General features: G+C 39.6%; 1 protein-coding gene across 1 annotated transcript in view; it reads right to left on the bottom strand.

Moving 5' to 3' along the window:
- Window positions 1-793: 793 nt before the first annotated feature.
- The window catches only part of LOC114911072 (neuroligin-1-like), a 35,114-nt gene continuing 18,412 nt past the window's right edge, over window positions 794-17,495 (bottom strand). The window contains exons 2-4 of the mRNA XM_029254146.1: window positions 6,077-6,262; window positions 2,787-3,576; window positions 794-1,655 (exon numbers count right to left, since the gene is read on the bottom strand). Coding sequence (XP_029109979.1) covers window positions 848-1,655; window positions 2,787-3,576; window positions 6,077-6,262 — 1,784 coding nt within the window. The 3' untranslated portion in view covers window positions 794-847. The remainder of the gene's footprint in view (window positions 1,656-2,786; window positions 3,577-6,076; window positions 6,263-17,495) is intronic.

The following is a 17,495-nucleotide window of genomic DNA, read 5'->3' as shown; positions in this document are numbered from 1 at the left end:
CCCACTATCCCTGCCCAGATACCTCCAAGGTTCAAAGCCAATCAGAGAAGTATTTCTTCAAACAAATCCAATGGGGATGAAAATTATTTTAATTACGACTTAATCAGCAGAACAGCCACCAAGCAGATAAATTGTCATGCGCATCGTGCTAAAAATAACCAGTTCCCCTGTCCACCAGCTCTCGTTATTGACAGCACTTATGTGATGAAGCTGTATCTGCCAGGACGTCCTTATCTGTTTTGCTCTGCTGGCAGCTTGCAGTATCAGTGCCCATCAGGGCTTAAACAGCATTGGTGCTTTCTGTACATATTTAGATATGTAAATAGGTTCTATACAATAAAACTGTTCCCAAAAATAAACTGATGAAAAGAATCCAAGACATTTCTTTGACTGTCTCCTTTGTGCACATTCTTGAACAGTTCTCCTTTTAAAATATCACCTTACAATGCTTCCTTCTGTTGGGTAACACATGCCTAAATTCAATGATCACAATCTTCTTTTGGCTCCAGAATGAGTCGTTTACAATTTTATGCATCAGCAGAATTACATATTTTGCATTTTTTCCTGAAGCACCTCGACTCCCCACTTTCTCTTATTGTTCTTCTGAAAACTGTGCCAACGAACCATTCAAAGGTTCCCCACGTGACCTTTTTAACTGGACTACAGACCGCTTGTTGGAATACCAGAAATAAAAATTATCCTTTAGTTTTTGTTTACTTTATACTAATGTTTTATTATAAAATAATTCCTTTCTTCTGTTTTCCCATATTGGAAAAATCACAGGTGGAGAAGAGTTCCAGGACACATTTCCCAGTTGGGTCCTGCTTGTGTGCTGTGGTCCCACTGGTTATACCCTGGTTGTCGAGTGTGAATGAGGGTGGGGCAGCGTGTTGTTCTGTCCAGAAAAGGTGTTAAACGTATGCAAGGACTGGATCCCAGACATTGTGTTGGGGATCATGGTAATGGTGTTGGGGGTCATGAGGGGGATGTCATCTGGGGACCTTCGCATGGCTAAGGTGTAGTCGGGAGGACAGGCAGTTCTCAGGACCACCTCGTGCGGATGGATGGTATCACACTCTCGGTCCAGGTCGGTGTGCTTCATCTGAAGGGACATGATCTCTTCCTCCTGGGTATGAGCCAAGTCATTGGCGGTGTTGCGCTGTGGGCTACATCGCCGGTGCACGTCATGCCGCCTCTTATCCTTCTTGTAGTAAAGCGCAGCAAAGGCCAAAATGTTGAGGAAGAGTAGGGAAGCCCCAACTGCAATGGTGACACTCAACTCAGTGGAGTAGTCCCTCTGGTCCACTAGGAAGGGCTGGTTCTGACTGCCTTGGTTTTCCGTAGGGAAAGGGGTGGGATTAGGCCGCTTGGTGTTGACAGGAATATTCTTTGGTGTCCTGGTGACTTCCGGTGGGGGGACCTTTGTGGTAGTCGAGAGGACCTGGGTAACCTCGTTGATACTGTGCAGGTGGGGCACCAACTCTAGCCACAAATTCACCTTGTTGGCACGGTAGTGCTCCTTCACCCGTGGCTTCAGGCCAATATGCAGGTACAACTGGTCCTTCTGGTTGTAGCGGGTCCACGCAACTTCCTCAAAGCGGTTGGGTTTGGTGTGAATGAACTTCGTGTCCTGAGGCACTGGCTGGTTGGGGTCACTGCAGGGGAAAAGACAAATTAGCATAAGCAAACCAGTGTAATCTGAAAGCAATTGTTATTTCCATAACATGTGCACCTTTATTTCAGAATAGCATATGGAGTATGTCAGAACACATCATAAACTGGTTTTACCATACAAAATGGCAGCATAAATCTCAAAACTGCCCTGTGCTATAAGAGCATTCTGCATTATATATGTGCACCATTAGTATGCTTTTGGTCCCAACAGACTATGGATGAAAATTGCCATTGTCCCCCATTACCCTACAAAAGACAATTACTTACATTATCACATTCAACACAACAACCAGAAAACCTATTCATATTTTATTGTGTATTGTAGTGCTCTGACACAGGTTATTATATAGGAAAATAACAAGAACAAAAAAACATATTTATTGCTTGGCAAAAACATTTAAATAGAGAATATACACTTATAGCACACTAGCTGTGTCATATTTATAAAATTGAAACACAAGACATAGACAAGGAGAAGTAAAGAAAGAAAAAGTTTCAAAACTTCTTTTATTCTGATTATTTGTTTCATATACAGGATTTTTAATTCTTGCTGAGTTGTACGCTTTGGATTAAATTATTTGGGATGTTTCCAAGATATCTGATGCGACTTGGAAACAGGCTCATCTATCCCATTTTCAAAAAGGTTTATGTAAAAACCTTTTCAGAGCTGTCCTAACTAAAACTGAAGCGTTAAAAAACCCGCAGTCCCTGAAGGCCGTTCCTCATCTTCCAGACATTTATTGCATAATTGCATTTCCCATGGTGCCTTATATAAATGGAACCATAGGAATTAATGCATTCCTACTGTTTCATCTAAATAGGCCACTCTATATACTGATTTTTCCCAACTTCATGTATTATAAAGCATCCTACAATCAATAGGACTGTAATAAGATTAAACTGCACCTGCATGGATGTGTAATACTGTAATTCAACACATGTAATCCAATTTATATGCTAACGAAAGAGAAAAGGCATATTGATGGTCAAGATGAATATTGAGCCAAAATATTAATGGATGTGAAAGACCATGAATGAATGAATGAACGAACGAACTCAATGATTAAATAGCGCCGGAGCATATTTACTGTATAATACAACTACAGCCTTACCCAGTTTTGGCAAAATTTGTCCAGTAAGTCATCACGACAGCACTCAGCATGACATCATTCTTAGAGAAGTTGCAAGGGAAGAGCTCTGTAGGGCCGATCATGGGTAGTCCAAAGACATATGGGATCTCATCCCCATGGGCGGCATCTGCCCAAGGCGGCACCTGTTCAGTCTGACAGTGGTGATAGAATGCGTAGAAGTAGGTGGGAGATCCAAAGCTGGAGTGGAGGTCAGCAGTTGCCACCGCGGGTGCAACCCACTGATGGTCTGTGAATAGGGCCAGAAGAGTCTTCCTCCTGGTCTCTGGGTTGTGTCGGTCTGCCCAGTCAGTATACATGAACTTAATGGTCTCCCTGAGGATGTCCTTGCCTTCTGGGTAACCATACAAGTCATCTACAAAGCTGGACACAGCATAGTCAAAATCATTTGCCTGTACCCCATTCTCGCTGTCAACAATGAGCTCCACAAATTTTAGCCCCTCCCCTTGATTGACACCCAGCATGATGTCATAGTTGAGAAATTCCCCTTGCTCCATCAGGATCTGTGGGTCATCAGGGATCACGTCACCGTCGATAACTGGCCCAAATGCAATGTGGTACCGGGCAGGTTGGATGTCCTGATCCACAAGCTCTTTGTAGTGCTTCTTCTGAAGACACTCCACTAGGTCTACAGTGTCTTTGTGGTTGCAGCCCACCTTCTTGGCCAGCATGCGGGCATACTTGGCAGGCTGGAAGCTGACAGCCCAACTGGAGAGCGCGGTGCCACTCTGTGCTATTGCTCTCTGGAAGAGTCCTGTAGAGAACAACAGAGAATACATGTGAACCAGTGCACAGCCAACACCGTATTACACTGAAAGACAATGGAAGGATGTAGAGGGGAAGCAAGTGCTGGCATCTCACTCAGCACAACATACAAAGCAGATCCCTCCTCGTATTTGATCATGGGACAATGGAGAGAAATGAAAAAAAAAGAGGCTGAAATAAAATGGTTAAGCTGTTTCACAGGTAGTCCTCAATTTACAGTCGGGTTCCATTCCAATTATGTTTTCGAAGGCTGATTTCTTTGTAAGGCACAAATCCTTTTATACTTTAATATATTTAGCTGGGTATAGGGTAAATACATTGGTCAAAGATACTATAACAGGAGTAGCATTCAAACCTTGCTCTTTCAAGTGGATTTAAGCAGCTGTAACCACTGCTCCACCTGCCACCCCAATAAATAATATTTATGCATTAAAAGCAAAAAATCACCACATTGTAGGTATGCAACATTATTGAAAATTCAAAAAAGATCGGGATGTGTTAAATTACTGAGCCACTCAGTGCAAGAAAGCTTGGATAAATACTACTAAAACATAGGAAATGGTTTGTCTATGTCCTCAACTTGTATATAAATGCAGGCTATGGTATTCCATTTATTTTATTTAAATGTTTTTCGCTCATGGCTATGCAGTTACTTGCCCAGCTCAGCTGGATAGACAGTTTCTTTACAGTAGTGCAAATGGAAGTGTATGTTATTGTCTTGTATATTTTTAGCAAATCAGTCCGAGACCCCATAACAGCTGACAGTCACTGTATTTTCTCTACGGCTGCCTAGGTGCTCTCCTGAATCACTGCTGAAAATCTCAGCAATGGTTTTGGCAGCTGCCCAGGAGGGAAGCTGAGTAAACCATGAAGTGCATTTTTCGCTCAGTGTGGTACTGAACAGCTTAGTAACATCGCACACCCACACTTCATAGGGATTACAGTAAGTTTCATTTTTTTGCATTTGTACCCAGCTGACAAACCTAAGCATGTTTGTCCTTTGTTATCAAACATAATTAAGCACTATCAAAAAACTAAATAGTAAGTATGCTGAAATTATGCAGAAGTAGCAGGACAAGGTAAACAAAGAATTTGAATCCTGGATTTTCTAAGACCTCTTAAGGAAACTCTAGTATTGTATATAATAATAATAATAATAAGAAGAAGAAGAAGAATAATAAGAATAATAATAATAATTTATTATTATGAACTATAGTAGTTCGTTTTTCAGTATAACAATACAGATGCTGCAGGTGCTTCCAGTTTCTAAAGCACAGAGCATTGCACTGTCTCTATGTGTTATATAACACTGGTTTCACAATTAAGCTCTTAATTTACAAAACTGAAATTTTGGATAAGAAGCCTACTGCCAGTCAGAGGACATGTCAGGGTAATGATTAACATGAAAAATTAATGCCATATGCAGCTTAGAAGATGGAATGCAGATCATGAGTCAGCCCTTAACAACTGCATATCTGTAACCTTTGGGGAATGCTTTCAACATAGAGGAATAATGCATTATATTTTAACAATCCTCGGAGGATAACAGAAAAATCTATAACGACCAAGGATTGAAGCCACAAATAATGCCATATGTATTTTTTTTGGAGCTGCTAGATCATTAATCTGTATTAATAGGGGTTCAACTGAACATATTGAAAAACTATAGAGTAGAATAGATCAAGATCATTTTGATAATGGCTTGTGATAAATCCCCAAAGACTGCAAGAGGTTATGTGATGGTAAAACATGGTGTTACAAGCTGTAATGTTTCTTACACTGTGTTTCTACTGACTGCTCTGCTGAGTTCACTACTGTCTACAGCCTTGCTACGACTATGGAAAGCAAAGAAGGCGAGGAAGGACAAAACTGATACAGACACAGAGAAGAACAAATCTTGCTTGTGACCTCAATGCTTTGACAATTTTGGATCATGCATGCAGTACATAATCTCTCAGGGAAAATGCAATATCCATGCAGTTTCTTTTTTTTCCATATTTAAGAATTTTGAATGAGGTGAAACCTATTGAAAATGTGCTTTATGCTACAGTTTGGAGAGATACAATTATTGGCTATCTTTAAAAAGTGGGATTAATGTAAATTCATTGGCCACAGAGAGACCTTTAACTGAAATACGAACTGCATCCAATTCTTAGATCTTTATGTTCTTATACATTATTATACGAAGATCCCACATTTTGAAGAATAGTGAGGAGGATAAAATAATTCTGCAGGTTTTAAATCCGAAAGTTCCAAAAGTTCACAATAAACTCTTCTGGTAACATTTACAAGGTCAGATGTGTGTGTACTATTAAAACTACAATCATGCAGACAAGTCATTAAAAAAAAAAAAGAAAAAAAAAAGCATAACTGAAAAGAAAAAAGAAACACCAACTCAAAAAAAGCTAGTATCGGAGGCATGCAGACACCAAAATTGTCAAAAGTTGCAACCTGCATTATACCTTTGGTTGAATTGCTCCAACGGTTACCTTCAGAATAATGGGACAAGGTCAACAGATTGACACAGGAGGCACCGGCCCCTGATCCGAAAACAGTAATGCGTAATGGATCACCCCCAAAGAAAGCAATGTTTTCACTAGTCCAGCGCAGCGCTTGGATTTGATCAAGGAGTCCATAGTTTCCCTTGGCAGCTTGGTCACCAGTGCTTAAAAACCCTGGAAGAAAAGAAAAACAGGAATGGTAACTGAAAAATAAAACACAGCATGGAGTGGCGCAATGAGTGAAATTTTATTTAGCAAATTTTTTCCTGTAAAGGTTTACAGAGGGAATAAAACTATTTAAACGTAGAGAGTACTGCTTAGCTAAACTACTTTTATTATGCCTCACAAAGCTGTTGCAAAAATATATTCTTGCTGAAGGAGAGGTTAAGCATAGCACACTTGACTATGCAAAGGCAACAGTCTTGTACATTTAATATTTTTACCAATAAAACACCACTTATTTCTCTATAAATTAAATTAAGTTCCGGTACGCAAAACGCAATTCTGGAAATCCAATCTTGCAAAAGACAGAGCCAAATTCACATCACATAAAACATTTTATGGAAAAAATAATAAAATGCAACCATGTATGGCTGAACTAATGTATCCTTTTCACCACTAAAGTTTCTCAGTTGTAGACCTTGGTGACTATTAAATTTATACTGTGAACATAAATAAATAATTTTCGCACATAAATGTTTCATGTTCTGGTCTAAATATAAAATTATTTACATTAATAGCTTCAGGTTTAACTTTTCTCGGCGAGAAAAGAATGGTATGCAGTCATCAAGGTGATCATTGTAAGAGTCAATGTTTCGGTACAGTGCCTGCACATGTAGTCATGCTAGGAATGACAACAGCAAATATAGGATATTACAGAAAAGGTAACGCAATAATTGTAGATTTAGTAAGAATACATGAAGGGTAAAGAGTAGAGAAAGAGAGGAAACATGCATTTCAATATTTTATTAATAGCACTATAGTAAGTACATGACACCGTGATACAGTTCCATATTATGTGATTACACTATTTTTCAATCAGAAACTTTTTTTAAACTGCTTCTTACTGGGAAAACAAATACTTTTACTACACAATTACCTCTGAATTGTAGCCAGTAGCTGGTAAGATGTCAACATCTGATTATGCTCATACTGTCTATGTAATTAATGACTGGCTACCCTCCTGCTAAACATCGTATTCAGCATGACAAAACGTCTTAGCAGCCAATAAAGTCACAGAGAATATAATATAAAAACATACATACAAACAAGGTCTGCTTAGGGGTATTTTAAAGTTCTCTAAGACAAATTTTACAGTATGTAATATTCAAAAAACAGATTAATGTCTGATGTCTGTCATTGTTCTTTTCTAGGTTATGAGGCTTCTGAACGGTACTATACACTATATAACACAGTATAGACACACACTATGATTGCTTCATATTCTGCCTCAATCAATGACTAGCAAAACCAAAAAGTAATTTGTACTCATATATTAGATGTCACTTCAGAAAAAATTAGTGATTAAGCCAAAGTGGTCCTGCAGAGGAGCCCTCGTGCTGTTTAATGGCATTCCCATTCCCCCGAACTTTGATTTCCATTCTAAAATGCCTATTACATGAGAATTCACACATTAAGTCAGCAACCAGGTTTCTCCCTGTGAGTCAATTTCAAAAGCTGTCACAGAAATGGTTTCTCTTCTCTTATCTGTGCTTAACTGGCAAAGTGCTGTTGACCACAAGAGTAGCTGTATGTGGTGAAGTTTTCAATAAACAATTATTTAAAAAAACTTCAGGCTACTGTGTTCAAGGCCGATTTTGTGGTAGATATCGCTACTGGCATCAGTTTGCAGGTTTACCTCATTCTGATTAGTTTACCAAAGACCACCAACCTGCAACAGTCTTTGTTAGAAGACATTGAATACTCCTTAACTTCACTGTAACAATAACAGACAATTGTTATCATAATCACACAGCATCAGATGGAGACACACTGGCACAGCAGGGGACAGGTTAGTGAAATGTCTTGTTTTAAACCTTTTAATCTCATTGGGTTTACTTACAGTGTTGTGTTGTTTACTGTTTTCTAAACGTTGCACAAAAGGTCACTGTAAAACTGGTGCACAGCTTCCTGGCCAAAAACTGCAGAGACATCTATGAATAAAAGTCTTCAAAAGCAACCATGAACTATTCGGAACAGGACCATGTGAGCATTACAAGCTAACCTAACCGTATACAGATAACAGCCACGCAGTGATAGAGTTTCTCAAACAATTATTGAAAGTATTCATGAGCACTTAGAGACAAGGTATAACATAAAGGTAAATTGCAGTGGTACTGGCTGTGCAGGTAAAATGATTGAGGCCATCATTTGAACACTACTTTGCTTTGAATGAGGACTCAAGCAGTTTTATGGAAATCAAAACCGCAGTGCTGATCACATGTACTGACCCAGCAAGCGGACTGGCCAGGTCAGTGCTTGTGCAGTTTGGAAAACACGTTTGAAAAATATGATAAAAAAAAAAAAAAAAAGATCTGTTTTGCCTCATTCGAGCTTTTGTAGCACAACAGATCTGAAGGATTCAGTAGAGGCATCAGTACATGTGGGACAGGAGCAACATTTGGAACCATCAATGAGAGTGCATCCCAGTTACTTCACTGTGTCACTTCAGCAACACTGCAAAACAATGTATTTCCTCTACATGCAAGGACTTTGACTAGTGGCTCTAATAGGAAGGTTAAGAGAAGTGAACCTTTTCATTATCCATCTGGGATTAGACTTGACAGTACTCCACGCAAATGTAATCCTTAGAAAAGCAGCAATTTAAAATTCACTAATGAAGGCTCGTACCCAAGGCGAAATATGCGCACGCAATCACTGCAGTCTACCCCCACATGCCTCATCCAATATTACCGCATTAATCAGCTTCCACAACTCCATCCCCTGCAACAGCGATTTCAAAGACCACAATGGTTTCCACTGCACAGCTGCTAACAGTCTAAATGAATATTTATTGTCAGAATGTTTACTCCTAAGTGGCTAAGAGAAAGTGAACAAAGTGAAGGCTGTCACACGTTATATATAGATGCATGCAAAATAGCGTTTTCACTTCTATGTGTGAGAAACCCTAATAACTGCATCTGCATGACTTGAAAGACCATTCTCAAATGTCCCACATACAATTCAAGGTAAAGTATCTGCAGCATTAAAATACTATAAGTTACAGTATAATATTATTACAATAATATTCACTCTGACATTTCCTGACCCTTGTGGTTGCTGGTTAGGTCAGTCATGTAAAAGAGTGAAGCAGTTGAAGACAGGCAGAAAAATCAATGAAAACTGTAGATGAAAATAAAGATAGATAGATAGATAGATAGATAGATAGATAGATAGATAGATAGATAGATAGACTTGGTCACCTCATCTATTGACCCCACAAGATGCTATGAAACTTCAAGCAGCTGAACACTGTACAAGAAGAAAATGTCTCCTGATACATAGCTGGGTTTTGTTAAAGATTATGAGGTATCCTTATCTGAACAAACTGGCCTGTTTATTTCGGTTTATTTATACAGTTTATTTCTTAACAAAAAAAGACCTTCAGATTGTTTTGCTTTCAGAAGTAGCCATTTCAAAGCTCTTAGCACTACAGGGTGTGTGCTGTGCTATACGTACTTTTTTACAGTCCTTGTTTGTCACAGATAAAACAAAGTACAGCGTTCTTAAGATGTCAGTTGTATCTATATTTTAGCCGCACTCTTTCCACACATTTCACTATACAGAGTTAGTAATCCTGAGGAGTTTGCAGTTAATCCAAAAATGCATTTATTTCACTTGAGTGACTCAAGTAACTCAATGTGTAATGGAAATGTCTGCAGGAGAAAAAGCAAAATGTCAGCGCTTTTATGGATAGTAATCACACTTCTGTTACCCTGTGCAATCTTACCAACAAGCTCATGTTTCACAAGTAGTACGTTCTGCAGAATTTGACGCTAATTGTTGGTCCCAAATGTGTACATGTGTTCAGCAAATGTCAATACATTTCTTGGCAATCATAAATCAAAGTCACAAACTGGGGCTGTGTATTTGCATCCTCGCCCTTTAAAATTTGTTTATATACAATATAAAATTATAGAAATAAAAAATAATATATTTTTTGTAGCGGGTGCGCGGTGGTGCAGTGGGATTGCCCGGGTCCTGCTGTCTGGCGGGTCTGGGGTTTGAGTCCTGCTTGGGGTGCCTTGTGACAGACTGGCGTCCCGCCCTGGGTGTGTCCCCTCCCCCTCCAACCTTACGCCCTGTGTTGCCGGGTTACAGCACAAGCGGCTTCAGCCAATGTGTGTGTGTGGTATTTTTTTGTATTTTCTGACTGAACAGAACATATACCTTATAAGGGCCACCAATAGCTTTCACGAGGAACAAATTCCAAATTAAAATATTAATGGATGTATTTCCTCTTTTCCTTATTTCTAATAGTTTAATGACATCAGAACAACGCATGGCAGTAAGGCATTTTTAATGGGTAAAAATTCCAAACAGCTTATATTTATACACATAATGTAGCACTTTCGGCTTCAGAAAACCCATCGAGACGAATCGAGCACACGTAGTAGTTGCCATTCATCAGTAATCTGACTCCCCACATTTAACGAAGCACAGGCTTTGCTCATATACACTGTGTTTAGTGTATGTCATACTGATTGAAAAGCTTCACAGCCCACTACGGTGCAATTAATTTCATATATAATCACAAGATCTACATTTAAAATCCAGACAAACCAACAAACAGACAAGCAAATACATTGACAATAATACAATTAGACAGACAGACAAAGAGATGGCCAGACAGCTAGGTATGTAGGTGGATAGATACTAACATAAACACTAATACTAATAAAGCACAGAGTAAGGCAAGCAGCGATAACCTGGAGATTGTTTTTTTCAAATACAAAGAAAGCCTCTGCTTCTAAATATTCCCTTATCTTACTTCTTGAAATGATTCTGACAGCATTCTTCCTAATCCTGATTTGTTCCATGAACTCCTTTACTTGTGGACTGCGGAAGGAAAAGAACTACAATTGGAGTTGGAAGCGGAAAAACAAAAATAAATCAAGTGACTATGACAAGGAATGTGCAAACTGTTGGGAGGATACATTAAACCTAGAAGTGGTTAGAACTGGTGTAAAAGTGATGCTGACAGGCACATCTCCTTGTCCGTCCAATAATTAAGAAGCTGCTTGACGACATGCTAATCTGCATAGCAGTGCAATTAAAAGTAAGGTCAGACCATGGCCACACATCTGGGCTCAAACAAAAATGTTTCTGGTTGTGTGCAAAATTAAGAGAGAAGCTTTCAGAATTCATCTGCATTTGTTGGACTCCCTTTGTAATCTTTATTTGCAATTATCAATCCACAAGATAATTTGGGAAGTGTGCTCTTTAAGAACTTGCTGTATTTCAACATAAAAATGATTCCTTTAGATGTGGTCCTTTTTAATACTAAAAATCTCTATGTTAATTATAGTTCAACTAAATCTGAAGACTTTCAAAATTATTCGCTGTACCAGAACAGCATATATTAGCATGTATGGGTGACAGTGAAATATTGCAGATATGTGGCTAGGACTTCAAGCCAAAAAAATAACACCAAGGGCATTTCACTCAAATGACGGGTGAAAACATGATCGTATATGAGGCTGACCTCAAAGAGAAGATGATGCAGGTCTGCCAAGTGCAGGCCAGGAACATGGGTATTTGCTGGGGAATTTAAAAATATATCCATATAAATGCACATTTCACATTATGAAGGTGGATTTCAGACCATCTAGACACTGTTACTTCAGAACCACCTTTTCTGTATTGGACATGTTATGAAGATGTGAAGGTTGGAACTTAGGAACCGCAAACATTTAGAAAATACTGGGCAGCACAGTGAGTCACACCGTGCCTCACAGTACATGGCCTATGCCACTGGACACGGGTTTGAAACTAGCTCGTTCTATAGTGTGGAAAACCCTGAAAAACTCTTCTGGGATGAGGTGTGAGTCTACTTAATTCATGTATAGCATTTTATCTATAATGAAAACAGTGCCAAAGGACATCTGTGATGACTCCCTGTCTGAGCCTAAAAGACTCCTTAACGCAGGAGCAGTGTACCCTTTGTTCTAACTGTTGAATTGGAATATTACCAAATAAGGCATTTAGTTAATTTGTTGTAAGAGTTCTTGGTTTCTTCCTCAGTATTGTGGTGATTGTTGCTGTGTTAATGATTGTGGGAAACTGAGTGCAGTGTATCTGACATTGTAAGTCACCTTGGAAAAAACTTTAGAACAACAGGTGGTTCTCACTTAGAACACAAATTATGATGGTCATCCCATCAAATTTATGCATTATTTCTGAGTCCCTATGTTTGGAAAAAAAACTGTATTCTGAAAAGAAAAAAGAAAGAAAACAAATTTAGAATTGAAAGTGAAAATAATAGCGCAGAATGCAAATGTTATTATAATAAGGCAAATATATTATATATATTTTTCTACGTTGGCATTTGTAAAATACGAATAATGTGTGAAACTGGTCGACATAGCTCCCATGCATGCTCATTTTTTATTCATCCTTATGGTTCAGACAATACAATGGGAATTGTGACTTATGACAAGGTCATCAGAAGGGAATGTCATTGTCTGTTGAGGATTAAATACTAATTAATAATCATAGCATGTCGCTTTGGAGAAAAGTGTCTGCTAAATGAGTAAACTTATATATCTGCCAATTTTACGTCCTAGTTTTCTTCAAGTTGCAAGCATAGTGGTAAGAGCTGTTGCCAAAGGTTGTGGGTTCAAATCACACCTCCTGCTGTTGTGCCCTTGAGGTAGGTAGGATAAATTAGGTACTTATTCCAAATTGCTCCGGTAAAAGTTACCCAGCTGTATAAATTGGTAAATTATTGTAAGCAGCTGAACATCATAAGTCACTTTGGACACATTCAACAGGTAAATGAACAGATGAGCAGTGAATGTTGCAACACTTACGAAACTGAATGTAAGACTAGTCTTGCTGCTGCTCTAAGTACACAGACCAAGCATCACAAGAAGCTACAGCAGGTGTTTGGCCACCCACACAACCTTGCCTGACCTTAATGTAAGAACACGAGACCGCTGTTTTATAAGACTCTCTTGTGAAGCTCTGCTTGGCTGCTGCTCTGTCACCTTCTCTGTTACACTTCTGCTGAGCAGCTCACCGTTCCCGCGTCCAAATAGAACGGGTCTGTTGCCAAGGCACCTCTGACTCAAGGGCATTCCATTTGATTAAATCCTCAGCGTTGCTTTTACATGATATGCACCCCCACCCCCGTACACAAACTCAGCACCCTGCTGCTGCTGTAAAAGCTGCAGTGCACATTAGAAACCCACAGTACCCCCTTAATGGACACGAGCAACAGGAAAAGCTGCCAAGTACAGGCCATCTACCTGCTTCTTCAAGGTCACGGTGTCAGTCCAGGCATCTTTACGTGAGACCAAGAGCTGCACGTGGCCCACATCATCTGTGAAATCATGAACTTATGCTATATCTACTATAAATGGTAGGAATTCTATGGAATCACATGGTAATGCGGTTTGTTGTTTGACGAATCGATAGAAATACACACTTGAACACAACTAGCACCGAAATAAAATACGATTTTTTCAGTTTAGACATTTTTGATTCAGTATTGTCACTTACTATGATTTTTATATATGCTGCCCTCACGGCTGTTCACAGTTCTGATTGTGGCCCTGGATCAAAAACGGCAGCTTTGACAAACATGCATGGAAACACGGAGGGAAATTGGAGAAGACAAAAACTAATTTAACTTTGTAGAAAAGCTTAGGTTTGGCACAAGGCAACATGGGACAGTATCCTATCACTCTGACAGTCTTGACCAAACACAAACACTGGATAATGTCAACCTAATATCACAACTGAAACAGACAGATTTGATACTATTCTTATTTTTGTCGTTTATTTTGTTTTATTTAGCTGAGCAACCTACAGTGTTAAGCAACAAAAATATTCCCCCAATTACACAGCAGGGTAATTTTAATGGTATCAGTTTTGGTACTTCAAGAATTCTACAGCTGGAGGTGAGATTCTAACCCAAGTCCTTCAAGTGCAAGGTGGCAGCTTTAACAACTGCATTGTCTGATGCCCTAGGTTATATTTGATACAATACAAGAAGATTACTGATGTGACACAATAATCCTATTTGTGCTTAAAATGATGTGGAAAGGCATCAAGAACATTTCTGACATCCTAAAAGTACCAGAATCTCTTGTAGGATAATGCACTATAAATGCAGATGGCTGTTCATCGATGCTTGCCTATTTGACACATTGCTGTTGCACACTTTAGAAGGATTTAGGATGGGTAATTTGTCTGTTTATTGTTATATAAATATGTGGTAATCTGTTTGCCACTCCTCTGGTGAAAATGAAGGGTACTCTTCAGCACTCGTGGCCCTGTCCGTCATCTCCAGACTGTGACAGACGCCCGGCTGAGGAACGAGGATTGAGATGTCAGCGAGAGACGAGGGCCGTAACAATATTGAACCGTGCTACGGGGGCCAGTGCGGTTAACTGTGTTTGACAGCTACAACATCTCTTCCCAACACCTTAGACACCAGCTTTTACAGGGATGGGATCTCCCATGTCGTATGAGTTGCTGCACTTGCCTGCTGGTGTGTGTCTATCCCAGCGTGTCTTGTTCATGGAGATTTGACTGCTTCATCTACATAACTTCCCCAGAAGGACTACTGGGCTGTAAATATGTATCGATCAAACTCCCTCTGGTGACTATTAAATTTCCTCATTAATAAAAGACCCGCAAATTCTGCTAAATCCCCATTTTCATAGGTTCTGCTGTAGAAGTTTTATAATGAGAGGCCTTTGAAATTACTTTTATGAAATAACAATCTAAACTATTAGAGTAAATGTATGCACTATTAACAATACATGTGTAGGAAGCTGAACGGAGGAAATTGTATAGCTAGGCAGATATGAAACGTGCTTCTTAGCTAAACGTTTATCTATAATACATTCAAAGTGTACCAGTCTTGAATAATTCGTTTACAGAAATCTAAACTCTGTTATGACTGTTCCGAACAAACTAGAAACATTAACCCTTTCGTCAAGGGTACTACAGCAGGAGCAGGCATTCAGACTCATGTTTCCACTGACCTCTGCTTTTAACCAACTTCATTAGAGTCATTATCAAAACTTTTACGTTTATGTACGTGGACCTATGTATAGATTTCTAGACCTATGAACAGACCTATAGAAGAAGAATTAAGAAGAACAAAGCACCAAAAAGAAAATGCAATTGCACGTTTTCCTTCTAAAACAACTGAGCTCTTTCTTGCAACAAGCAAAATATCTGCTTTCCCCCAACTGGAACATAATCATACCATATTTACAAAATAAAAAAGATTGTGGTACAAATGCTGTTTAGTAGAGGCTGTGATCCAGATCAAAATATGTAAATGACACACATTACTCTTACAAATGCAAATCCTGCTAATTAAGAAGTTAAAACTGCACAGCAAAAAATGCAAGCAGCTTTTGAAACATATTAGTTGCAAAAATTAGACATTCAGGCAGATAAAATCAAAATTTTTACATAACAACTGGATATTGTTTTACAGACATTTATATTTTGAATGTTGTGAATCAAAGACAAAATAATGGAATGATCATTACAAAATGAAAAGGGGGGAAAAAAAAAACATGTGCATTTAAACTCTGCTTAAATCATAACAATCTCAGGCCACCAGCAATTAGAAAAACTTTATCAGCAATAACTAAAGACTGCTTTGCAAGCACTACATATCAACAACATGCCCCCCAACTGAAAGTATCACTGATTTTGAGCATCTGCTATGCAAGTTTCTGGCAGTTCCAGTTACATGTCCACTTATTCATTCAGCAGACACTTTTCTCCAGAAAAAAAAAAAAAAAAAAGAAATACACACACACACACACACACACACACACACACACACATTTTCAGAACCGCTTGTCCCATATGGGGTCACGGGGAACCGGAGCCTACCCGGCAACACAGGGCGTAAGGCCGGAGGGGGAGGGGACACACCCAGGACGGACGCCAGTCTGTCACAAGGCACCCCAAGCAGGACTCGAACCCCAGACCCATCGGAGAGCAGGACTGTGGTCCAACCCACTGCGCCACCACACCCCCCTAAAAAGAAATACAACGGTTATTAATTAGTATTTGCTGATACCTAGGTCACTTACTGTGCTAGATGCACTGCAGCAAATTCCATATGATAATCCACAGGGTGATGAGGAAGAAGAGGAGACATTGTGGATGACCAAGCACCTTCACGGGCTCTACCATCGACAGATAGAGGGAGTGGCTGACATCAAAAAATCCTACCAGTAGCTGGAAAAGGCCGGTCTGAAGGATAGCGCAGAGGCTCTGATCATGGCAGCACAAAAACAGGCTCTAAGCAGCAGATCCAGAGAGGCCAGGGTCTACCATAGCAGACAGTACCTAAGGTGCAGGCTGTGCAAAGACGCCTCTGAAACAGCCCAGCACATAGTGGCAGGGTGTAAGATGGAAGCTGGGACAGAGTACACTGAGCAGCATAATCAAGGTGCTAGGATAGTGTACAGGAACATCTGTGCAAAATACGGACTGGAAGCCCCCAAGTCCAAATGGGAGACACCAGCAAAGGTGGTTGAAAAGAACAAAGTCCTGTGGGACTTCAGGTTCCAGACTGACAAGCAGTTGGTGGCCAACCAAACAGACATAGTGGTGGTTGACAAGGAGGAGAAGAGGGCAATTGTCATAGATGTGGCAATCCCAAGTGACAGCAGTATCAGAAAGAAGGAGCATGAGAAGATTGAGAAGTACCAAGGGCTGAAGGATAAACTGGAACGGATGTGGAAGGTGAAGTCCAGAGGGTCCTAGTCAAAAGAGCGCTCGGGGCTGTGACCCCCAGACTGGGAGAATGGCTCCAGCAGATTCCAGGAACAACATCTAAAGTCTCTGTCCAGAAAAGTGCAGTCCAAGGAACAGCTAAGATACTGCGCAGAACCCTCAAACTCCAAGGCCTCTGGTAGAGGACCCAAGCTTGAGAAAGACACACACACACCACCCCATGTAGGGGTGAGAGGTAGACTTTTTTAATGCATACTGTGTGTATATATATGTGTGTACACACACCAGAATATAATGTAATCTATTAAATACATTGTAATAATATTAATAATAAGGAGAACAACAACGATGAGAAATAAAATATTAATTATTTCAGTTCCAGTTCAGAGAATCTTTGGTAAAATAATATTTATTACCTGTCTTGGACTGGTGTGCTGTCTTTTTACCAAGATAAGAGAAAAACCAAAGA

Source organism: Scleropages formosus, chromosome 8, assembly GCF_900964775.1.
Source record: "Scleropages formosus chromosome 8, fSclFor1.1, whole genome shotgun sequence".
In the NCBI taxonomy this organism is placed as follows: Eukaryota; Metazoa; Chordata; class Actinopteri; order Osteoglossiformes; family Osteoglossidae; genus Scleropages; species Scleropages formosus.
The sequence above is the reverse complement of the archived record's forward strand: the minus strand, read 5'-3'. Positions and strand labels throughout refer to the sequence as shown.